Below are 25,830 nucleotides of genomic sequence, written 5' to 3'. Positions count from 1 at the left end.
AAAGCATCTACTGCTTGGAAAAGCACTAAGAGGCCAACAGATCCAAACCCACCAGAAAAATCATGAAGCCAAGCAGCTTTCTCCTCCTCACTCTGATGGTCTTCTTTTTGTACTCAGGTGAGTCATATTTCATATTGCAAAAGTTCTCTTTCTTGGAGAGGTGTAGGGACCAAACCCTAGACTATTCATGTATTCAGATGAGTGTAGGAAGGCTCCACCTGTGTTAATTAAATCCAGTTAAAATCTCCCTGCATACCTTGGTATTTGATGTCTGAAAGCTAAATGAAGGAGAGGACATTGGTCAAACATAGGGACACACATCCCCCCAAAACACACACACACACACTTGAGCCTTTCCCACATTCATTTGAATACTGAAACATGTCTATTCTCAAGGTTCCTCCTACATGAAATGATGAATGTCAGGAAGAACCAGAATGAATGTCTTGCCATGTGAGATTCACAATCCATCAGGGCTCTTCATTCCTGATAGTGCCCAGCACTTTCCACCCAATAGGAACCTCTTTGTGAGGTGAGACTTCAAACATTAATGCCCCCTAAAGCTACTACCACCACACACCATGCTTCCTTCACAATCTCTACATGGCTCTTGTAAGATAAATGGTAGACTTGGGAACAATTCTAAACACACACGGCACCACAGCTGGGTATTCCACTGAAATTAAAAAAATGGTACCCAGTTAGCTAGTAAATGAATCAGTATATTCAGTTATTCCTATTTAACTGATTACACCATTTTCCATTGATTTGATTATCTTCAAATCCATGCCCTGTGACATTTAAAGTAAATTGCATATTTCCAAGCCACATTATGGGTGCACTTTCAGTATAACAAAGGATGTAGAAGATGTTGTTGTTGTTGTTTTTCAATAATATTTATTCAAGTTTTAAAAGGTTACAAAGAAAAACACAATATATAAAAACAAAACATATCCAAGAGAAAAATAAAAATAGGAAAATAAAAAAGCAAAAACAGCTAAAAAGGAAAAAAGAATACAAATCCAAAAAAGCAAAAGAACAAATTAAACCTTAATATAACTCCTTTTCTTAACTTATCTCCTTGACCTCCTCACATCTCCCCTCTTTGTATTCTAATTCATATAGATATTTCAGCAAATCCTTTCATTTTCCAAACCAAGCCAGGCTTCCATCTCCAAAAACTGGCTCCTCCTGGTTGCCATCATGTAGGGCCTCGAATTATAATCCACCATTTGCTTTTGTAGGGTTACGGCTCCCCCTTTCATCACTTTAATCACAACAAGTTTCTCCTTCTCAAATTCTTCGATTTGTTCAGTTGGAAGATGTTCCTGTGCCAAGTTCTTGTCAGCTTCTTTACTAATGCCCACTTTTGTTCCCAAGATTACAACATTGGTAGCCATAACATTTATCTGGTCTTGCAGCTTTCCCAACAGATAAAATGTCCTGTTCAGTTCACACTCGACTTCCTTCCCAACCGCCATCCTTAAACAGTCCAAGGTCAAAAACTAGTTTCTCAGAGCTTTTATCTTTAAAAGCAATTTCCCAGCTGCATCCTTACGACAATATGACAAAGCTCCCTTTAGAGGGACACAAGTTCCTTTTATCACTCCTCTCAATCAGAGGAACGCCGCCATTGCCGATGGCGCTAACCCGGAAGTCTGTTGTTGTTTAGTCGTGTCCGACTCTTCGTGACCCCATGGACCAGAGCACGCCAGGCACTTCTGTCTTCCACTGCATCCTGCAGTTTGGTCAAACTCATGCTGGTAGCTTCAAGAACACTATCCAACCATCTCCTTGTGCCCTTCTCCTTGTGCCCTCCATCTTTCCCAGCATCAGGGTCTTTTCCAGGGAGTCGTCTCTTCTCATGAGGTGGCCAAAGTATTGGAGCCTCAGCTTCACGATCTGTCCTTCCAGTGAGCACTCGGGGCTGATTTCCTTAAGAATGGATACGTTTGATCTTCTTGCAGTCCATGGGACTCTCAAGAGTCTCCTCCAGCACCATAATTCAAAAGCATCAATTCTTTGGCGATCAGCCTTATTTATGGTCCAGCTCTCACTTCCATACATCACTACTGGGAAAACCATAGCTTTTACTATACGGACCTTTGTTGGCAAGGTGATGTCTCTACTTTTTAAGATGCTGTCTAGGTTTGTCATTGCTTTTCTCCCAAGAAGCAGGTGTCTTTTAATTTTGTGGCTGCTGTCACCATCTGCAGTGATCATGGAGCCCAAGAAAGTAAAATCTCTCACTGCCTCCATTTCTTCCCCTTCTATTTGCCAGGAGGTGATGGGACGAGTGGCCATGATCTTCGTTTTTTTGATGTTGAGCTTCAGACCATATTTTGTGCTCTCCTCTTTCACCTTCAATAAAAGGTTCTTTAATTCCTCCTCACTTTCTGCCATCAAGGTTGTGTTATCTGCACATCTGAGGTTGTTGATATTTCTTCCAGGAATCTTAATTCCGGCTAGGGATGTAGAAGATACAATGCTCATTTTTTGTTCCTAGAAATAACTGTTCTAATATGAACTGTTATTCAATATACGGATTTTCTTTATAACTTTACATTTTCTGTCTTTTGCTTCTAGATGTTGCTGTTAAAGCATCATGGGAAGCGGTAAGTGCCAAATATTATGATAGCGTTAAGAAAATATTCTTTAAGAAACAAATAAAAGTTCCTTGAAGCTTTAAAAAGGGTTCCAGAATTTTGTTTAGTGTGTGCGAGTGGCACTCTAGGCTTGATTGGTGCCAGCTGGAGGTACAAATAAAGGGAGGAAGTTGAAGGTTGCAATTTCCACATGAGGAAAGCACACACACTGTCTGTGCTGGTCCTGGGGACTAGTCGAGAGGTGAGGTCCGAGTCCAGTCCGAGGTTAATGGTGCAAAATGAAGGCAGTCCATAAAAGTCGAAGCTGGTTGCAGGGCAGGGTGTCGGGTGAGGTCAGAAGCTCCGGCATGGAAGCAGGGCAGGGATCAGGCTGCTACTGACAACCAACGATGTTGCTCCTGCAACTTGGGGCTGGCTGGCTTTTATCTCCCCCGAGGCATAGGGTGGCCCCAATCCACAGGTGAATTGCCTCTCCTGGCCTGAAGGCGAGCACTCCTCCTGAGGGAACTTAGTTCCCTCCGCCTCTCTGCCCTGAGCCTCTGCAGCTCAGGAGAGGCTGGAGGGTTACCGGACCCAGAGGCAACCTCAGCTTCCTCTGATGGGGCTGAGGGTGGAGCACCTGCAGGCAATGGGTCCTCCATCCCCTCAGGAGCCAGAGCAGACTCAGCTGGTGCCTGCACCTGAGGATCCAACACAAGTGAGGACCCTTCAGGCTCATGCCCCAGCCCCAGCTCAGCTGGTTCTGGAAGCGGGGAATCCTGTGCAGGCTGGGATTCCTCAGGTTCAGCATTCAAATCTGAATCCCAGGCCATCACACAGTCAGTACACATGCTGATAACAAGGTTGGAAGTAAATCCCCAAGGCTCCTAAACACTGGACTTCTCTGCTGTGTGGAGCTGGCACAGTCTAAATGGCAAAAAATAATCCACGTTCCCAGCTTTCCTTCTGACTGCCAAGAGCTGGAAGAGCCTCAGATGGGAGTACCTTTCTGCCCCTTTCCAGCCTGTTAATAGTTGGGAAGAGCAATGCTCACTAAAGCAAAACAGAGCTGAAATTCTCTTCCTACGAACTGAATACAGGAATCACACACACACATACGTCATGTCTGGGAGCATCAACCTGTCTTTGGAAGAAGTGGTAACTTGGGTTGAATATGGAACAACATTATCATGCAATTCACTGCTTGGCAGGATGATAAACCAGCTTTTCCTGTGCTTGAATGCATATCTTAAATTAACACTTGGTGTATTTGTTATCTGTGCTTCATTATTAGGCAAGTCATAGTCAGAAAGGCCTTGCAGTCCAGAGGTTAAGGGGGGAGGAGCCCTTAATAAGTGCTGTGTCCTTTTTCTTCAGAAATATTGCCAAGGGTACCCAAAAGTCATATGCACTGAGGAGTATCATGCCCACTGTGGTTCTGATGGCAAGACCTATAGCAACCGGTGTCACTTCTGCAATGAATATATGTGAGTATATCATTTTGTTGTCGTTTAGTCGTGTCCAACTCTTTGTGACCCCATAGACCAAGCACACCAGGCACTCCCGTCTTCCACTGCCTCCCACAGTTTGGTCAAACTCATGTTTGTAGCTTCGAGAACACTGTCCAACCATCTCGTCCTCTGTCATCCCCTTCTCCTTGTGCCCTCCATCTTTCCCAACCTCTGGGTCTTTTCCAGGGAGTCTTCTCTTCTCATGAGGTGGCCAAAGTATTGGAGCCTCAGCTTCACGATCTGTCCTTCCAGTGAGCACTCAGGGCTGATTTCCTTCAGAATGGAGAGAACCATAGAATTGTAGAGTCGGAAGGGACCACAAGGATCATCTAGTTCAAACCCCTGCAATGCAGGAATTTTTATTTTTTTTGCACAATGTGGGTTATGTGTTGCATATGAGGCCTAAATGAACATGGTGAGCAGAGCTAATCTGTAGACCGCCTTGAATTTTAAACTCAAATGGATTCACATGCACCACCCTCCTGACAGTACTGTTGTTGCTGCTGCTAAGTGGGCTCCTGTGGGAGGAGAGGGCAGGGGAAAGATGCCCAAATCAGTTCTATGTTCTGTGACACAGATCAACAATGAAGGGTGGAGAAGACGGATCTTCCACCAAGCGGTGGAGCTGAAAGGAACACTGGTCCATCTTGTTCGATATTGTCTAGGCAAATGGCAGAAGCTCTCCAGGGACTCAGACATTATTCTTCCATAGCCCCTTCCCTCCCCAGGACTTAGGGCAATAATGAACTTAGTTTTCCCACCTATATAGTATTTATCTTTAATGAGTTATAAGGAAACTTACATGTTATGAATTCTCGTATTTATTTTTTTCTCATCAGAATAAAGAATAGACAGCTGATACTAATGCACTTTGGAGAATGCAGAAGAGTTTAAGATGCACAAGACTATGGAACATCTGCAGAGAAGTCCCATTCCTCTTCAAGCTTCACTCATTGCATCACACACCCCCCAAAAAAAATTCCATTATTCTCTTTGGTTATGCTCTGTGAGCCAGTGAATACTTCGCAACATCTTAATTCAGTTCATCAATAAATAAGCTCAGCAACATTATCAAACTCCCCATACATTTACTTGTGTGTTATCTATTCTTAAACATATTAAGAATAGAATTTATATATGTCATCCAAGTTAGTATTCAGCTACATCCTTGCACTAGTGCAAGAATTAGTACATAACACACAATCAAGGAACTGAGTTTTAAACAATCAGCCTAATCTACTCCCTCTGGACTGTAACACTTCTGACTGCAGACAATGGATTTCTGCAGATTAAGAAAACCCCAAACCACCTGTTGACAGCCAGGTGATTAGTTAGACATTGAGGCTAGAACCCATTACCCTGCCATGATACTTTTCTTTTCTATTGATTTTTAATGGAAGAAAATGAGAAAGAGAAGCAGAGAAATAAAAGTACACATAGAAAATCCAATTACCACCATATGAATTGATATATGCCACCCAAGTTGGTATTCAGCTACATCCTTGCACTAGCTCAAGAATTAATGTCATTGCAATGGGATTTCCCTCCTCCTTGTTTTCCCCACTTGGGGGTCCCACTGTGTATCCTTGATTTCTCTGGTGGATTTGGGAAATCCCCGAGGGAGGCAGGTTAGGCTGTGCAGAAGAGGACTGGACAATTTTTTTCCAAGAAGAGTCCGTTTTTATTCATCCTATTGCTCCCATAAATGTAATATTAATAACCTCAGTAGCCCCCCCATCTGATTCAAAACCAGAGACGTGCATTGTATCACAAATTGGCCTGTATATAAATTGGCCTGGGATGCTCGCCCCGCCCCCTGGGTGCTGGCCCCGCCCCTGGGTGCACAGCATGTGCGCCGCTACGGATGCCAGAGCAGCTAGCTCTGCCTCTGCCTAGGACAACCAAACTAGGTGTCTCCAGGAAGACATCTGCCACGACCTGAAGCAGCTTGGCCAGGGAATCCTTAGTGCAGCGGGGAAGTCGGTACACCAAAAGGAATCCTGTACTGCCCCTATTGCCCAACTTCCAGAACATGCACTCAGAAAACTGGGTCTTCCCAATAGGACGCCCCTCCCTAATCCGATTCGAGATCAGTGACTTGCATTGTATCAAAAATTGGCCTGTATATGATTCTCGTTTTCAGAATGTGGGAATTGGGAGTCTGAAATCAGGAGACACTGTGGCCCCTTCAAAAGAAATTGCATTACAAAATTGCAGACATCTGCTTCCATAGGTTTTCATGCCAGCCACATCTAAACTCCTCATATATATATGAGAAATCTCTGTTGGCTAGAAGTCCATATAATAAATATTTACATGTGGAAATAGGACATTACAGAGGGCAGCAATGTAATGTACCATGCATAATAGTTCCCTTCCTGTGCAATAACTAGGGACATACAAGAGATATGGGGTAACCAGTAGCTTAGGAAGTTGCATGCAAAGTAACTTGTCTAGACCATAAGCCAAAGCAAGCTGAAAAAAGACTCCAGTGATAAATTGCATGTCATATAGTATTCACCAAAAAATAACAATTTATTACATGTACTCCTAGCCAACACTGATTTCAGATATATATATATTTTCCGGGGGTGGGGAGTTTAGATGTGGCTATCATGAAAACCCATGGAACGAGCCTTTCTCATTCAACATGTAAGCTATAAAATAAAAGAGGTGTTGTAAAGGTTGTCTTAGGAAGCAATACAAACATGTTATATACATCAAACACACTTATTATCTTTAATTATTTGAAAACCCCAGAAGTGGAAAACAAGCACAGAGAAAACAAGATTTGGTGATAGGAGAAAACAAGCCATGAATGTTTGGCGTGAGCATCTTGGATTTCCATTGTTTGAGGCCATTTTCTTCTGAATACAAGTTACTGGGAAAACAGCAGGTGGGTCCAGTGTTTTTGCCCTCAGGTCCTGCTTGCAGGCATCCCATAGGTATCTGGTTGTCAGCTGTGAGAACAGGAGGCTGGGACAGAAGAGACATGGGCACGATCCAGCAGGGGTATTCTTGTGTTCTTCTGATGCTCAGAGTATTACCTGAAGGCCATCTTCATCATTTTCTGATTCTCTTTGAAGCAGTATATTGCCATAGATTTAAGGGGGGGACCCCCCTAAACCCTAGAAATGAATATATGCTAGGATTTTGATTAATTGGGATATGGATTAAAATACAAGCTGCAGGGCTGTGCCAGACAGAGAATTCCTGGACTGGATTATCCAAACCAGCCTGACTGGCTTAGTGAAGAGCAAACCTGTTAACATGACATAAGGCTTTGATGGGCCATCATGGAGGAAACCACAATGTGTTAACAAGGTGATGGAGTGTATGTTTGAAGTGACAGGAAAAGGAAGTCTGGAAGCAAAGTGTGCTAGGAAGAAGTAGGAGGGAAAAGAACTAGGATCCATCTTGGGAAGACTGGCTGAAGGCTGCCTTCTCTGCTGTGGGGTACAAGCCCCTTTTGGAAGGACCATAACTGTAAGATCTGGACTCCCTCCATACAGATTGAATGTGCATATAGCTTAATAAAGCTTATTAAAGCCATGACAGTCTCCACCGCATCCTGAATTCTCCAAAGAAACACAGACCCTGGGGCCCCATAGGCTTTTGCCACCACCTGGCAGACAGAGGGACAGGCACTTGACTTTGGTAACAATATTCATTCTATTGAGATCACAGTGGTTTGGAAAGATCTTGATCCTTTTATATATTTTTTTGCAAATTAAATTTTTATTGATTTTCAGTAAACCACCTGTACCTATTATCAAAACCTTCTAAGTCTAAGAGATCTGTGTTTTCTAATTTTATCCAGTCTTTCACCCATGTTAAACATGCCGCTTCGTAGAATAGACTCAGTTCTGGCAGGGAAAAGCCTCCTCTTTCTTTTTTATCCACCAAGATTTTCATTTTTATTCTCGGTTTTTTTCCCTGCCAGACGAATCTTACTAATGTTTTTTGCCATTCTTTAAGTTGTTTTAGCCCTTTAATTACTGGAATAGTTTGGAATAGAAATAACATTCTGGGCAAAACATTCATTTTAATCACGGATATTCTCCCCAAGAATGACAGCTTTAATTTATCCCGTATTTCTAAGTCCTTTTTAATACCCCTCCATGTTGCCTCATAATTGTCTTTGTATAAGTTTATATTTTTTGCTGTAATCCATACTCCTAAGTATTTAACTTTCTTAACTACTGTAATTCCAGATCTTTGTTGTAGTTCCTCTATCTCTTCCTTGGTCATATTCTTTGTCAACATTTTAGTCTTATTATTGTTAAGTTTGAGGCCTGCCACCTTGCCGAATTCTTCTAGTCTCTGTAAGGCTTCTTGTAGACTCTACTTTGGCTCTTCTAGTGTTAACACTAGATTGTCCGCAAATGCTTTAATTTTGTACTCTTTACTTCCTACCTTGATCCCTTTAACTTCTGATGCTTCTCTTAGCCTCTTATTAAAAACCTCTAATACTGTTATGAATAACAGGGGAGACAGGGGGCATCCCTGTCTAGTCCATTTAGTGATATCACTAATTAGTGATACCTCTAATACTGTTATGAATAACAGGGGAGACAGGGGGCATCCCTATCTAGTCAATTTAGTGCTATTTATTATAAGTTTGGCTTTTTGATCTTGATATATGGCTTCAATTCCTTTTCCAAACCCTTCTCCAACTCCCATTGCTTTTAGATTTTCTTTCATAAATCTCCAGGAGATGTTATCAAATGCTTTTTCGGCATCAATAAATATCAATGCCGCTTGCTTGTCTATCCTATTCTCTAAATATTCAATAATGTCTATGACACTTCTTACATTGTCTTTCAATTGTCTTCCCGGAAGAAAGCCTGCTTGATCTTTGTAAATTTTCCCATTTAAAAGTCTTTTTAATCTTTCCGCCAATACATCAGCAAATATTTTGTAGTCGTTATTTAATAAAGAGATGGGTCTGTAGTTTTTAACTTCTAAGCCATCTGCATCTTTTTTTGGGATCAGGGCAATGTAGGCTTCCTTCCATGTGGCTGGGATTTTTCCTTCTTTTAAGATGTTATTCATGACCTCGCATAACACTGGAACTATTTGATCACATAGTGTTTTATAATATTTAGATAAAATGCCTTCTGGCCCCGGAGCCATTCCCATTTTCATTTTTTTTATTGTTTTCCGGATTTCTTGTTCTGCAATTGTCTGGTTTAATTGTTCTCTTTCATCTTCCTTAATATGTTGCAGTTGATATTTTTCCAAATATTCTTCTATTCTATTATCTGTCTCTTGTCCTTTTTTATATAATTCTTTATAGTATTTCTGAAACATCTTTCTTATTTCTTTGGGGTCTTCCACTATCTTTTCTCCATCCCTTATTCTACCTATTATATTTTGTTTTTTCCTTTCCTTTAACTGCCAAGCCAAATACTTCCCAATTTTGTTAGCTGATTCAAAAAATTTTTGCCTCAGCATTTTAATTCTCCATTCTACTTCTTGATTCACCACCATGGAAAACTGGGCCTGTAGCATCTTTATTTTTGTTTTATTGTTTCATCTTCTGGTTTAGATGTTAACTGTCTCTCGCTCTCCATGAGATGTATCAAGATTTCTTCTTTCTTTTTCTCTCTTCCCTTTCTTAAAGGCAAAGGTAAAGGTACCCCTGCCCGTACGGGCCAGTCTTGACAGACTCTGGGGTTGTGCGCCCATCTCACTTAAGAGGCCAGGGGCCAGCACTGTCCGGAGACACTTCCGGGTCACGTGGCCAGCATGATATCGCTGCTCTGGTGAGCCAGAGCCGCACACGGAAACACCGTTTACCTTCCCGCTGGTAAGCGGTCCCTATTTATCTACTTGCACCCGGAGGTGCTTTCGAACTGCTAGGTTGGCAGGCGCTGGGACCGAGCAGCGGGAGCGCACCCCGCCGCAGGGATTTGAACCGCCGACCTTTCGATCGGCAAGTCCTAGGCGCTGAGGCTTTAACCCACAGCGCCACCTGCGTCCCTTTCTTAAGTGACTGTTTTTCTGAATTAAAAACCCCCTCATAACCGCTTTACTTGCGTCCCAGACTATTTCTATGGGTTTCCTTTATTCAAGTTGTATTTAAAGTATTCCTCAATTGTTTATTTCGCCCTGTTTATTATCTTCTGGTCATTGAACAAGTTTTCATTCATTCTCCATCTGAAGGTTGCGGGGTCTTTTCCTCTTAACTCCATGTACACCGAATTGTGATCAGATAGTGTTTGTGGAAGAATTTCCGCTTTATTAGCTCTCATAATTAATTCTTTCGAGATCCAGATGTGATCTGTTCTTCCCCAACTTTGGTTTGGGTTTGAGAAAAAGGTGAACTGTTTTGTTGTAGGAATTTTGAATCTCCATATGTCAATTAGTCCCATATTATCCACCAATTCGAAAAAAGTTTTAGGTAGTTTGCCTTCGTTTGTTTCTTTTTTCCTTGTTGATCTGTCCAAGTCCGGTATAGTCATGCCCTTGAAATCTCCCATCAGTATCAGGTGTTGGTCCATCAATTCTAACAACTTGTCTCCCAATGTTGAGTAAAAGATCAATTTTTTATCATTAGGAGCATAGATTCCAACATCAGAACTCAGGGATCACACCTACAATCATGAAGTGTGAATTCTGCCTCATCTCCTTCCTAACCACCCCAGCAACTCTCTCCAGCCCTTATGCCATTACTTATTAGCCACCCATGTATAGTCCACACCAACATTGCCTCTCCACTAGCAGTTCTCTGGCCAATGGTATCTGGAGGATACCATGGTTGATGGTATCAAGATAAATGGTATCAAAGTTATATCAATGATGCTGCTGCTTTTGGGCAATCTGCACCTGATAACAGTGCCCATTTCTGATTTGTACTGGAGCTGCACCGAAGTTGCTTGTGCCATGGAGCATTTCGGAAGGAAACACGTTCAGTCTGGCCTTAGTAAAAAGTCTGTGGTAGCTGACCACTGCCAACCTCTTTAGATATTCAGCTATGTGAAATGTCCCAACAATCTGTAAATTCACATCCCTTGGTGAGCAGGATGGGTAGGGCCCGCAGATCACCATAGTGACTTTAGTGATTTAAAGGCTATGTTGAAGCCCAAGTATTGAAGATGAGATGGGGACAGCCCATTGAGGAAACTTTTTGGGTGTTGTGCTTGGACCAGCAACTAACATAATGGTTCTGAGCTAGAGGTTGGAGTAGTCCTGTGCCCAGTTTGAAAACATAGATCTTAAGCCAGTACAGATAAGGGAAGTAATAGTACTACTCTTTTATGCCTTGGACAGACCACACCTGGTATACTGTTTCCGATTCTGGGCACCCACAATTTAAAAAGGATATTGACGAACTGGAATGTGTGCAGAGGAGGGCAACCATGATGACCAAGAGTCTGGGAACTAAGCCTTATGAGGAACGGATGAAGGAGCTGGGCCTGTTTAGCCTGGAAAAGAGGAGACTGAGAAGCGATATGATTTTGTTGTTGTTGTTTAGTCGTTCAGTCGTGTCCGACTCTTTGTGACCCCATGGACCAGAGAACGCCAGGCACTCCTGTCCTCCACTGCCCCCCGCAGCTTGGTCAGACTCATGCTGGTAACCTCGAAAACACTATCCAACCATCTCGTCCTCTGTCGCCCCCTTCTCCTTGTGCCCTCCATCTTTCCCAATGTCTCAAGGGCTGTCACATGGAGGAGGGATCAAGCTTTTTTCTCCTGCTCCGGAGGGTAGGACTTGAACCAATGGTTTCAAGTTACAAGAAAGGAGATTCTGACTAAACATCAGGAAGAACTTTCTGACAGTAAGAGCTGTTCGACAGTAGAAATAACTCCAATGGAAGGTGACAGACTCTCCATCCTTGGAGGTTTTAAAGCAAAAGTTAGATGGGTATCTGTCGTGGATGCTGTAGCTGAGATTCCTGCATTGCAGGGGGTTGGACTAGATGACCCTTGGGGTCCATTCCAATTCTACAATTCTGTGATTCTAATTAGCTCTGCACCCCACACCCCTTATCATTATCCACACAATGTATTCCGGCTCAACTGGGTGGGGTTCAATGTTCGTTGCACTCAGAGTGAATCCACTGAAGCTAATAGACCTAATTAACTTAGGTTCATAAATTCAATTTGGTTAGAAAAAATTGAATGGGATAGCTTGCCAATTCTATACATACCGTCAAAATTAGCTCCCTTCCACCCACCCTCAATTCTCTCCAAGGGCAGCTGGTAGGTCTCATACCCTCCAACATTTCTCCCATGAAAATAGGGACATCCTAAGGGAAAGTGGGACATTCTGGGATAAAATCAGAAACCGGAATGGCTTCTCTAAATCAGGGACATCCCTGGAAAATAGGGACACTTGGAGGGTCTGAGCTCCTGGACCTGGCTATCTTCTCTATCTCCCTTCTCTCCATCTCTTACACAAACACACAATCACATGCACGGCAGGAAGAGAAGATGTGTGCGGTGGAAAAGATCAAACAGCCACACAGTGAAGCAGAGAGGCTGGTAACCAAACCACTGCCAGCTTATCTCCCAGTTTATGTTTGTGTCTTGCTCGATGGAGACATGGCGCCTGAGAGAAAAAACAGCAGCACAAAAGGATTAGAATCTTCCCTCTCACCCTCCATAGCCCTTTCTATGTGAGATCGTTGATTGGGCCTTTTTTCAACTGTCTCCTCTCCTTGGAAACAGGGCAGGAATCTGCTGCCAGTGCTTTTTATGGCTGACTAAGCAAAGGAGATGCGCAGAAGCCCTCAGTTGTTAAAAATGCATTGGCATTATTGTGGTTGACAGGCGAAGACTGGACCTTGGGCTTGGAGAGTTTGGAGGGTTCCAAATCTTGCCTGAGCCATGCCCCACTTTGCCCCTCAGAGGTAAGGGGCAGAAGTAAGAACTCGCTTTCAAGGAAAAGTGAATAGGATTGAAACCTGACACCTTTTTTGAAGTTTGCACAGCATGGGGGTACTTCCAGCCTTTCCTAACAAAAGCGGATGTTCTGATGAGCAGTTGAGTTGCCTTCCAATGCTTTCTCTCCATTCTTCTCCTAGTCCTCCAGTAGAAAAGGCTGAAAGACCTTTTCTCTCTATTTTCTCTGCTCTGTTGAGATTTCCTTGTGGAACAATACCTGTGAAATTGAGGAGCTCTTCTGCTTTTCTCCCTTACTAAAACAAGGTGGCTGCTGCCTCTCAGAGATGGGCATATGCAGAACAGGATGATGGACCTGGTGGGTGATGGGTCTGATCCAGCAGCTGCTTCTTACGTTCTCCTTGTGTAGCAGAACGGTCTCCCCTTCTCGCTTTCTCCTCCTCTGCATAAACTAACCTGCCCTGGGGATTCCTCAAATCCAGCAGAGTAACATAGGCAACACAGTGGGACACCCAGGTGAGGAAAGCAAGGAGGAGAGAAATCCCATTGCATTAACATTAATTCTTGTGCTGGTGCAATGATATACCTGGGTACCCACTTGAATGGCCTATATCAATCATATGATGGCAACTGAATTTTCAATGTGTACTTTTCTCTTATTTCTCTGTCTCTTTTTTATTTTCTTCTATTAAAAATCAATAGAAAAGAAAAGAAATGTATCATGGCAGGGGGGTGTCGCGAAATTCCTCGCGGCGCTTTCAGCAGAAACGCTCAGAGTCTCAGGTTTTTCCCAGTGCAGTCTTTTAAATGTGAGCTATATACAGGTATTTACAAAAACAGTCCATACAGAGTACCTGCTCCTTAAGGCGAACAAATACTCTCCACCCAGCATCACCACACCACAGCACAACCACCACAGCAACCACACCCACTGTTAAACAGGCTTTCCTTTTTAAAACAGGTGCTAGCCAATCACATTAATCACACACTCCTGCTGAGTCACTCTGACCCAGCACTTCACAGAGTATTGCATCATCCTGTTGAAGCCTGCAGACTTATTCAGTATCCTGCGAATCCCAACAAGGGGTGGGTTCTAGCCTCAGTGTCTAACTAATCACCTGGTGTTCTACAGGTTTTTTGTTTGTTTGTTTTTTTACTCTGCAGAACTCAATTGCCAGGACTCAGAAATGTCATACTCGAAAGGGAGAAGATTCTCCTGATTGTTTGACTTAGTTCCCTGATTGTGCGTTATTAGTAACAAACTTCAAGACCAATCTCTTGCCCAAATCATATAATATTTTTAAGAATAGATAATACACAAATAAATGTATGGAGAGTTTGATAATGTTGCTGAGCTTATTTATTGATAAACCGAATTAAGATGTTGCGAGATATTCACTGGCTCACAGAGGATAAGCAAGGAGAAGAATGGATTTTTTGGTGGTGATGCAATGAGTGAAGCTTAAAGAGAAATGGGACTTCTTTTGTAGATGTTTCATAGTCTTGTGCATCTTAAGCTTTTTTGCATTCTCCATAGTATTTCAGTTCCAGCTTTCTTCCACTTTTGCTAATGAGAAAAAAAGAAGTAAATAAATATGAGAATTCATAAGATGAAGCTTTCATTATAGCTCCTTAAAGAGAAATACTATATAGGTGGGAAAGCTTATGCCATCATTGCTCTTTGTCTTTGGGATGGGAAAGGGCTGAGGAGGAATCCTGTCTGAGACCCTGGAAAACAGCTTCCTGTCAGCCTAGCCAATATAGAGCAAGAGAGAACAATATTCTTTTCAGGTCTACCATTTGTAGAAGATCCCCCTTCTCCCGCCTTCATCGTACATCTGTGTCAAACTTCTCTAGGAGGAAATGTTCAGACTTTTACCTAGAGCTGTTCCAAGATCCACATTAAGGAAACACCTAGTGTAGGCCTTTGTAATGTAGGCCTTCATAATAATGTTCTTACTATCCCCTAATTGTGGGACGTGGGTGGCGCTGAGGGTTAAACCACAGAGCCTAGGACTTGCCGATCAGAAGGTCGGCGGTTCAAATCCGCACGACGGGGTGAGCTCCCGTTGCTCGGTCCCAGCTCCTGCCAACCTAGCAGTTCAAAAGCACGTCACAGTGCAAGTAGATAAATAGGTACCGCTCCGGCAGGAAAGTAAACAGCGTTTCCGTGCACTGCTCTGGTTCACCAGAAGCGGCTTAGTCATGCTGGCCACATGACCCAGAAGCTGTACGCCGGCTCCCTCGGCCAATAAAGCAAAATGAACGCTGCAACCCCAGAGTCGGTCACAACTGGACCTAATGATCAGGGGTCCCTTTACCTTTATCCCCTAATTCCCTGATGGCTTTTTTGGTTATTTTTCTTCTGGGCCATCCCTACTACCTTTTGCGTTGTGTCTGGCCTGGTGGGATGGTGATAGAGCCCTTCTGGGCATATTTCCCCTCCCCCCCATCACTCTTAGCGGGAGGGTTGTGCATGTGAATAGCCCTCCCAATCCACTCCATTTTCAAATTCTGGGCTACCTAAAGATTAGCTCTACTCACCATGTTCCTTTGGGCCTCATAAGCAACACAAAACTCAGGGCCATGGCTTAGAACCTGACATTCTGCAAAGTGATTCCTGCACTTCCCAGGGGAGGGGTGTCCCCCTGCTTGACTTTCCCTTCTACATGGGTGCTGATTCTCTTTTTCTTTTCCATTTTTTTATTTACATCTCACCATGCTTATTGCAAATATAACCACGTACTTTTTAACTTCCAACAAAGATGTCAGAGGGGGAAAAAGGATTCCTGCACTGCATGAGGTTAAACTACATGACTCTCAGGGTCCCTTCCAACTCTATGATTCCATGATATACTCACATATATGCATTGCAGAAGAAACACTTGTTGCCATAGGTCTCGCCATCAGAACCGCAGTGGGCCTGGTACTCCATGGTGCATATTGACTTTGGATACCCTTTGCAATATTTCTGAAGACGAAGGACACAACAGTTTTAAAGGTCCTCCCCGCTTAATCTTTGGACTACCCATTGTGGGTGCTTACACCTGTCAAATTATAGATCCTCAGTGCCAGGGATTACATGCAAGACACCTTAAAGTTTAAAATATTGCAGGGTTAGAACAGGTACAAATTTTTTCATGCTGTGAAACAAAATTTGCAGACATGGTAGTCCCCTCAGAGAAGATTAATCTTGCCAAATTGGGAGTGAGCAGCTCTAGGGGTTTCATGCTAGACACATTTAACGGTTGTTTTTGCAAAAAAATACTTTAAAAAAACACACAGTGAGTGCCTGGATTCTTAAGACAGTGGCCAAATAATATGCCTGCAAGGTTGGGCGGTCTGCCTAGTAATAACTGAATAACCCCACAAGGCTACTACTGAAGACAAGCTGAGACTCTCTTATAAATTGTGGGTAGCAACTGGAACTAATAATACCACCAACTTTTTTATTTTATTTTTTAAAGGGGTGGGATTAGAGATGTGAAATCCTGGGAAAAACCCAGCTCTTGTATGCTATATTTGTGTCGATGTGTTTTTGTTCCCTGTATTTTAAATTCTATTTTAAAAATTGACACACACATAATCACACACACAGAGAGAGAATATTTTAAAATTCCAAAAGAAGTATAAATTCACTTATCTTAACTCCATGCTACTTCCATGTTCTATCATAAGAATAAATGATTTCCCACTTACCGCTTCCCATGTTGCTTTCACAACAACATCTAGATGCAAAACACAGAAAATGTGGAAATTATTTCGCAAATCCATATGGTGCATAATAGTCCATTTGATAACATTCATTTCTAGGAACTGAAAAGTGGGGTGCATTGTATCTTGTACATCCTATGTTATCCTAAAAAGTGCCTTGGCAATATGCAATTTCCTTCAAATGTCACTGAGCATGGATAGGAAGACAATCAAATCAATGGGAAATGGTTCAGTCTGTTAACTATAATAATTACAAATAACTGTATATACTGGTCTAGTCCATATCTAACTGGGACCCAGTTCTGTTGATTTCCCTTGAATGCCTGGCTGTGGTGCTTTGCATGTTTAGAATCATGGCTGGGTCCACTTTTGATGTCACAAGTGCCACAAGGAGACCATGAAGAAAAGAGGGTACAGGGTAGCTTCAGGGGGCATTTGTGTTTTGAGCTTCAGCTTTCAAAAAGGCTCCTATTGTGTGAAAAGTGGTGGGCGCTGTGTGCAATGTAGAGCCCTGATGTACAGCATCTTTATTTGATAGAGTAAATTTAACATAGCAAGACATTCATTCTGGTTCTTCCTGGCACATATCATTTCATATATGAGGAACCTTGAGAACAGACATGTTTCAGTGCCCAAAAGAATGTGGGAAGGCTCAAGTGTGTATGTGTTTTGGGGGGATGTGTGCCCCTGCCCCCAGGGTCCCTATCCTTAAAAACAATGTCCCCTCCTTCCGTAAGGTTTAAAGCAGCAAACACAATGGTTTGCAAGGAGATTTTAACTGGATTTAGTCAACACAGGTGGAGCCTTCCTACACTCATCTGAAGACATGAATAGTCCATGGATTCTTTGGTCCCTACACCTCTCCGAGAAAGAGAACTTTTTCAATATGAAATATGACTCACCTGAGTACAAAAAGAAGACCATCAGAGTGAGGAAGAGAAAGCTGCTTGGCTTCATGATTTTGCTGGTGGGTTTGGATCTGTTGGCCTCTTAGTGCTTTTCCAAGCAGTAGACGCTTTTCAGATTCCACTGGTTACGGATGAGGTCTCGTATCTCTTCCATGTATTTATGGAAGTTTCTGCAGCCTTGATGATGAAATATTTACACATGAAAATGTGATTACAGAGGACTGCAATGTCTTGTACCAATTTTAATGGTTTCCCTTTCAATGCACATTCCACGTGCATGCAATAAACATTTGGCAACCGGTTCCTTAAGAAATATGGCCTTCTGGTGTGATGATGACATTGCTGTTGCAGGTCACAAGAAATGAGGTACAAACAAAACAGTTTTAGAAATGTTGGGATTCTTTTGATCATAGGCAATTGTTTTAGTATAAAGAAAAACAAAGGAGCCTTACTCATTCAGCATGTAAGCCACAAAATAAAAGAGGTATTGTTGTCCCAGAAAGTAATACAAACACGTTATATACATCAAACACACTTATTATCTTTAATTGTTTGGAAACCACAAAGTGGAAAACAAGCATGGAGAAAACAAGATTTGGTGATAGGAGAAAACAAGCCATGAATGTATGGCGTGAGCATCTTGGATTTCCATTGTTTGAGGCCATTTTCTTCTGAATACAAGTTACTGGGAAAACAGGAGGTGGGTCCAGTGTTTTTGCCCTCAGGTCCTGTTTGCAGGCATCCCATAGGTATCTGGTTGTCAGCTGTGAGAACAGGATCTTGGGACAGAAGAGACATGGGCACAATCCAGCAGGGGTATTCTTATGTTCTGATTAAACCACACTTCCGATGCTCAGAGTATTGCCCTAACAATATCTTTCCCATTTTTCCTTGGCGATTCTCCTTGAAGTGGCATATTCATTCTATTGAGATCGCAGTGGTAAGGCAAATCCTTGATACTTCTAAGGACAGAAGTCTTACAATTGTAAATGGGACTCAACGGTTCGGTAATTTTGGAGAGTGCTGGTTGCATTGCCTTCTTACTTCAGGTAAGCTCCAGTGGCTGCAGTGGCAGGAGGGCAGCCCCACAGCTCTGGCCCACCCAATGTGCCACTTCTGGATGCTGAACTTTGACTTGGACCCTCAGCCAGATCCAACAGGGCTTTTCTTCTCAAAACCTTCTCCAGTTTTGAAAAATAGAACTGGCATGTCCAGAGCATGTATATGTTATGGTGTGTGCATTTAGCCCATGGGCAGAAGTGGAAAACGGTACATGTTGGCTGGCAGTGGGTGCAGCAGATATGGAGCTGTATTTACTTCAGCAGCAATGAAATGATATCACCCTTCTCTAGAAACCCACGTGATACATTGCAATAAAGTTAACTGAGAATGTTACTGTCTTTTAATTCATTTTTATTGATTTACTTTGAAAATATCTGTTATATTTGCTATGACTTATGCTTGAGACAGTAAGCTGTTCCACGTACTATTTGCTAACTGGCTGGTTGCCAAATGTTTCTTGAACTGTGCACTAAAAGGAAACTGTTGAAATTGGTACAGGACACTGCAGTTCTCTGTAATATTCCATTTCCATTTCTAAGCACTAAGAGGCTGACAAATCCACCATTACAATCATGAAGTTGCCTGGGTTTGCTTCTCTGGCTGTGGTCGGGCAAGCGAGGTGCCAGTAGGGGATGCTGTCTGTTTCATTTCTCCAATCTGGGTGAGCTGACTCTGGGGGTTAGGCGATCTTGTAGGTAAACTGGTCCCAAGTTGTTAAGGGCTTTGTACGCTAATACCTTGAACTCTGCCTGGTACCCCATCCAGGATAGGCAATGGACCAATTTCTTGGACACAGGGACTACTTACCCACAGTGCATCCATCTTGCCAGGTTTCAAGCTCAGCTTGATTTTATTCATCCATTTCACCACTGCTTCCAGGCAATGGCCCAGGTACTGTACAGCCTCTCTGGATTCAGATGTTATGGCAAAGTAGAACTGAGTGTCGTCAGCATACTGATGGCACCTCACTCCGAAACTCCTATTGACCTCTCCCAATGGAATCATGTAGATATTAAATAGCATTGGAAATAAGCACTCCATAATGTGGCCACAAGATGCCCCCCCCCAAAACAGTGTCCCAAAGCTTTTGCAAAGTTTTTTGCAGGTACAGTCACTCTGATTCGGAAGGAAGTAGCCACAAGGCGGCCCCCCCAAAGAGTGATCCACAGCTATTCTCGGGACTTGCCATGATACATTTCTTTGCTTTTCTATTGATTTTTAATCAAAGAATATTAAAAAAGAAACCAGACAGAGTTATAAGAGAAAAATACACATAGTAAATCAATTGCCATAATATAAATTGATGTATGCCATACAATTGGGTACCCAGCTACATCATTGTGCCAGCAGAAGACCTAATGTTAATGCAATGGGATTTCTCTCCTGCTTGCTTTCCCTACCTGGGTGTCCCACTGTGTTGCCTATGTTGCTCTGGTGGATTTGGGAAATCCCTAGGGCAGGTTAGGCTATGCAGAGGAGGAGAGAGAGAAGGGGAGACCGTTCTGCTGCACAAGGGGAATGTAAGAAGCAGCTGCTGGATCAGGCCAATGGCCTACCAGGTCCATCATCCTGTTCTGCATATGTGCTGCATTATCCTTCTTTTTAAAAGTATCAAGATCTTTCCAAACCACTGTGATCTCAATAGAATGAATATTGCTACAAAAGTCGAATGCCTGCCCCTCTCTCTGCCAAGCGGTGGCAAAAGCCCATGGGGTCCCAGGCACCCACACAGGGTCTGTGTTTCTTTGGAGAATTGAGGATGCAGCAGAGACTGTCGTGGCTTTAAGAAATATGGTTTATTAAGCTATGTACACCTTTGATTTGCATGACGGGAGTCTAGATATTACAATTATGGCCATTTCAAGAGGGACTTGTACCCCACAGCAGTGAAGGCAGCCTTCAGACAACCTTCCCAAGATGGATCCCAACTCTTCTTCCTGCTTCTTCTTCCCAGCACCCTTTGCTTTCAGACAACCTTTTCCTGTCACCCCAAACATACACCCCATCACCTTGGTAACGTCCACATCATGGATTCCAAGTTGGCCCATCAACACCTTTGTCATATTCATAGAAAATTCAATTACCGCAATATAAATTGATATATGCCCCCCAGGTTGGTATTCAACTACACCCTAGAATTAGCTCAAGACTTAATAAAATTATCTGAAGAAGTGTGCATGCACATGAAAGTTTATACCAGAACAAACTTAGTTGGTCTATAAGGTGCTACTGGACAATTTTTTAATTTTTTATATTTTTTTCAACTGCGTCAGACCAACACGCCTACCTACCTGAATCAAAAATTAATGTTATTCATGTTATTAATTAATGTTATTGCAATGGAATTTCTCTCCTCCTTGTTTGTGATTCAAGGACCAACCACTCACTTGGGGATAAGAAAGAGACATGGACACGGTATATTAGGTTAATGGACTAAAAATGGCCACAACTTTATTGATTACAGCATGGGAGAGGTATTGGCTTAGGCATTGGATAAAATTGGATCTGACGAAAACCAGCAGCGGAATGAAAGGGAAGTGCTGCCGCAGCCACGTTTGAGCAGCAAAAGTCCACCCCCAAGCCTCCAGCTGGTTGGTTGGCTGCCTGGGGGCGTGGCGCAGCAGCCAGGTCAGCTGGGCAGGGGGCTGGAACGCCCCCTGCCAACGCGGGAAACGGCTCCTGCCCACAACTCCTCCCCTCTGTAAGGAGGAGAGGCTTTTCCCCACTTGGGTGTCCCACTGTGTATCCTTGATTTCTCTGGTGCATTTCGGAAATCCCCGAGGGAGGCAGGTTAGGCTGTGCAGAAGAGGACTGGACAATTTTTTTCAAGAAGAGTCCATTTTTATCCACGCTGTTGCTCTCATAAATGTAATATTAATAGCCTCAATAGCCCCTCCCTAATCTGATTCGAGACCATTGACTTGCATTGTATCACAAATTGGCCTGTATATGATTCTCGTTTTGAGACTGTCGGAATTTGGAGTCTGAAATCTGGAGACAGCTGCTTCCGTAGGTTTTCATGCTAGCCACATCTAAACTCCCCCACCCCCACGCCAATATATATGAAATCAGTGTTGGCTAGGTGCATGTAATATATTGTTATTTTTTGACAAATACTATATGACATGCAATTTATCACTGGAGTCTTTTTCAGCCTTGCTTTGGCTTATGGTCAAGACAAGCTATGGTCAAACGGTCACCCTTTGAAGACACAAATAAATTGGACCAATACTATGTGATATGCAATTTGTTGTTATAGTCCTTTTTCATCATGGGTTTGGCTTATGGTCAAAACAAGCTACTTCGTATGCTACTTCCTAAGGTACTGGTTACCATATCTCTTGCAGGTGCCTGGGTTCTGCACAGGAAAGGAACCATTATGCTTGGTACATCACATTGCAGCCCTTTGTAATATCCTATTTCCACATGTAAATATTTCTTGAGACTGGGAGTTTTCATCATCAGGGCCACAGAGACTTATATATATTCAGGGCAGAGAGTCCAGACCTCACTGCAGCCAGTGAACTCTGAGAAGGATCTACTGCTTTGAAAAGCACTAAGAGGAAGACATAATTAAACCCATCATGAAGCCAAGCAGCTTTATCCTCCTTACTCTGATGCTCTTCTTTTTGTGCTCAGGTGAGTCATATTTCACATTACAAATGTTCCATTAGATACTCCATCTCAGAAAGGAACCCAAAATCCATGAATTGTCCAGGTGTTCCAAAGACTGTATGAAGGCTCTTATTAGGTTGTCAACTGAATCTGATAAAATCTCCCTGCAAACCTCAGTGCTTCATTTGTGAAAGCTTGTGGAAGAAGGAGGCATTGTTGTCCCACACAGGGACATGGGAACAGAGAAGCACATCTCTCAAACACACACACACACACGCACACACAAACACACACACACACACACACACACACACACACACACAAGTTGAACCCTCACATATTCTTTTGAATGTTCAGAGGTAGCTATTCTCAAGGAAGCTTCTATATGAAATTAGTCAGTAGGAATGAGAAAGAATATCTTGTCATGTGAGATTTGCTCTGTCACCCTACTGAAAGCAACAGAATGGGCTTCAGTTCAGCTAGGAGTTGAATGGGTATATACATGTTTTCTTTATTAGTATCGTCAACTGATTAGCTAGTTTGATTTGATTCTCTTCCCATCAACTGATCAGGGACATTTAAATTCAGCTCCTATAAATGAACTTTTAAGAGAACAAAGGAAATGTAAGATAAAATGTATCTCATTTTTCTCTTCCTAGAAATAAATGTTTTCAAATGGAGAAATAAGTCAGGCATTGGGTAAGCCTTTGTTTGGTTGGAGGGGAGGTTGTAGCCTCCATCTTCCCCTCCTCATTAAGGGTATCTTGTTAAAGGAATCCAGGGGTGTGGTTCTGTCCAATGCCTGAACGTGAGCTAGGGCCATGCCACAATCCCAACAGGAAACCCGGAGGGTGCCCCTATTTTATGTAAGTCATAGGGCTCCCCCTTTTGGTGGTTTGGTTACTCCCTGCAGACGGGCAGAAGTCGAGATATAGTCTGTCTTCATCCAATGCCTAAGACAAACCACTCACATCTGTAACCAATAAAGTTGTGGCGTATTCAAACCCATAAACCAAAATCCACTTTCCGTGTGTTTATTTATCCACTAGGGAATTGTGGGTCACAGGGCCTTGGCACGCAAAAAGGAAGTGTAAGATAAAATGCATCTCACTCTTACATTCCCAGAAATGAATGTTCTCAAATGGACTATTATTCAACATGTAGATTTGCTTTGGAATTTTTACATTTTTTATGTTTTCATTCTAGCCATTGTCACTGAAGCAAGTTTTGAACGGGTGAGTGGCAGTCATTTATTCTTATTACAGAACATCAAAATAACTTGCTGTCAAGATGTGTAATATTGCTTTTTCCTGCAGCTCATGGTTAAACTATAGAACTCGCTCCCACAGGAGGCAGTGATGGCTACCCCCCTTGATGGCATTGAAAGGGATTAGACAAATTCATGGAGTAGAGGGCTACTTCATGAAAGCCAGTGTGGTGTAGTGGTTAAGAGCAGTAGACTCGTAATCTGGTGAACCGAGTTCACGTCCCTGCTCCCCACATGCAGCTGCTGGGTGACCTTGGGCTAGTCACACTTCTCTGAAGTCTCTCAACCCCACGCACCTCACAGAGTGTTTGTTGTGGGGGAGGAAGGGAAAGGAGAATGTTAGCCGCTTTGAGACTCCTTAAGGGGAGTGAAAGGCGGGATATCAAATCCAAACTCTTCTTCTTCTGCTTCTACTTTATTGGAGTTTACACAGATGGCTTTTTGCACTGCCTCTCTCCTTGCCAGTCCTTCCACATAGTTATAGCATAGTTGGTTGTAATGTTTGCAGGTCGCCTTTGAGTTCAGCAGATTTGCTTTGTGCAAAAATAAGACTGCGGCCCTGTCCCATTTGATCATTACTATTCATTTTGGGGGCGGGTGTGTTTGTGATTTCTTAAAACAAGAAAAACCTGATGTGCAACTAAGACCTGACTGGTAAAAGCAACCACATGAGATTTGCCAGAAAATGGGTAATACTGTAAAATTTACTCTCTCTGTAGAGATATTGTCGAGGATATCCAAAACCACAGTGCACCCTGGAACTCAATCCCCACTGTGGCTCTGATGGTGTGTCATATGGCAACAAGTGTGACTTCTGCAATGCGTATATGTGAGTACAGGTTTTGCTTATGAGGTGGAAATGTTAAGTCTGCAAGCCATGCATATTCTGTCAACTTAAGTTGCCATTCGTCTTTGGTTGAGACGTTGCTTGTTTTCCATTTTTGGGCTAACAAAACACAGGCCGCAATAGTATCATACATAAATAACCTTTTTTAACACCTGGGAATATAAGTCTGAATTATCCCCAACAGAAAGGACTCTGGGCTTTTGGGGGGGGAGTATTTTTAAATATATTTTTTTCAATTCATTATGGATCATTTCCCAATACTCTTTCACGCTTTCCCCACCCCCAAGGAGCAGAGATGCCCCTGTCAGGAGGGCAATCGTGTTGAAGTGCCCCACCATGCCTATCATGACACAAAAGGTAGTAAGGTTGGCCCAGAAGAAAAATCACTCAAAGGTCCATCAGGAAATTAGGGGGTAATAAGAAAGTTATTGTGAAGGTAGGAAAGGCTTACACTAGGCGCTTCCCTAATGTGGATCTCAGAATTGCTCTGGTGAGAAGTCTTAACATATACTCTTACAGAAACTTCTGACATGGATGAACAGTGTAAGCTGGAAAATGGGGGTGTTTTACCAAGCAGTGGTCCTGGAAAGAACATATGAACATAAGAAGCTGCCTTATACAGAGTCAGGCCACTTCATCCAGCTCAGTATTGTCTAGATTGATGGGTAGCGGCTATTGTGGTTATTAATATAGCTCTTTAGAAGCTAAAAGAACTTGTTCCAAAACCAGACACAAAACAATAATGACACACCCAATAGTCTCATAATATCATGCGCTTGTTTCAACACAGGCCTAACATCTTAGAAATATGAAATAACTTTTCCTAGAGCTGAAAACAAAGCTCTTTCTCTCCACACAGACTCCATTAGCCTGGAGGCTATTTTCTCCTGGACCTCCTATCTCTTCAGCCCTTCTTCAGAAAAACAAAGACCAACTCACACACCTAAAATGGAGAACTGCAATTGAATACCCCATGTGATCATGATGAGTAGCAGAGATACATTCTCAGTTAATCATTTAAATGTTAGACATTCTGTTGCTCTTTCTTAGCTTCCAATGCCATGTCTTGAGTGATACACATGCAGTTATTTTAAATGTCAATGTAGAATCAAGCAATTATACTTAACCCTATCTCTTCAGGTTATTGGACAGGATTCTTTCTCATCCATTTCCCTTCCCCAACAAATAGAGCAATGATGAACTTACCTTTCTCACCAATACTATTTCTGTTGAATGAGTAATAATGAAGCTTGCATCTTCTGAATTCTCATCCTGAGTTCTTCGCATTGTCTTTCCCGCATCAGCCGAACTGGAAGACGTCTTAGACTGAGGAACCTTGGAGACTGCAGAAAATTTGACGACTAAAGAACATCTACAAAAGAAGGTCGATTTCTCATCATACCCTGTTCATGCCATCTCCAGGAAGAAATTCATTATTATTCCCTCTGCTTATGCTCTGTTCTGCTAGCCA

The 25,830-nt window shown here is 42.7% G+C and overlaps 2 protein-coding genes across 2 annotated transcripts; one reads left to right on the top strand and one right to left on the bottom strand.

The window, feature by feature from the left end:
* LOC307211600 (ovomucoid-like) lies at positions 1–25,830 on the top strand. The gene is made up of 4 exons (XM_079968350.1): positions 1–117; positions 23,452–23,480; positions 24,232–24,341; positions 25,664–25,830. Exons 1-4 carry the CDS (start codon positions 63–65, stop codon positions 25,722–25,724), a joined length of 255 nt encoding a protein of 84 aa, XP_079824476.1. The 5' UTR covers positions 1–62; the 3' UTR covers positions 25,725–25,830.
* Positions 14,284–17,684, bottom strand: LOC307211601 (ovomucoid-like). The gene is made up of 4 exons (XM_079968351.1): positions 17,563–17,684; positions 16,646–16,674; positions 15,808–15,917; positions 14,284–14,513 (listed from the first exon to the last, which is right to left on the bottom strand). The coding sequence occupies exons 1-4, from the start codon at positions 17,615–17,617 to the stop codon at positions 14,459–14,461; spliced, it is 249 nt and encodes an 82-aa protein (XP_079824477.1). The 5' UTR covers positions 17,618–17,684; the 3' UTR covers positions 14,284–14,458.

Source organism: Podarcis cretensis, assembly GCF_951804945.1.
Source record: "Podarcis cretensis genome assembly, chromosome: 2".
Classification (NCBI taxonomy): Eukaryota; Metazoa; Chordata; class Lepidosauria; order Squamata; family Lacertidae; genus Podarcis; species Podarcis cretensis.
Note: the sequence above shows the minus strand (reverse complement) of the source record. Positions and strands in the feature narration are given on the sequence as shown.

What these genes read in the sequence shown, in the direction of transcription:
- LOC307211600 (XM_079968350.1), top strand. Translation starts at nt 63, where the DNA reads ATGAAGCCAAGCAGCTTTCTCCTCCTCACTCTGATGGTCTTCTTTTTG. An exon ending in CTGAAGCAAGTTTTGAACGG is followed by an intron (nt 23,481 to 24,231) that starts GTGAGTGGCAGT and finishes CTCTCTCTGTAG; the next exon opens with AGATATTGTCGAGGATATCC. An exon ending in GACTTCTGCAATGCGTATAT is followed by an intron (nt 24,342 to 25,663) that starts GTGAGTACAGGT and finishes TTCCCGCATCAG; the next exon opens with CCGAACTGGAAGACGTCTTA.
- LOC307211601 (XM_079968351.1), bottom strand. Translation starts at nt 17,617, where the DNA reads ATGAAGCCAAGCAGCTTTCTCTTCCTCACTCTGATGGTCTTCTTTTTG. An exon ending in GGTCTTCTTTTTGTACTCAG is followed by an intron (nt 16,675 to 17,562) that starts GTGAGTCATATT and finishes TTTTGCATCTAG; the next exon opens with ATGTTGTTGTGAAAGCAACA. An exon ending in TTCTTCTGCAATGCATATAT is followed by an intron (nt 14,514 to 15,807) that starts GTGAGTATATCA and finishes TTTTCTCATTAG; the next exon opens with CAAAAGTGGAAGAAAGCTGG.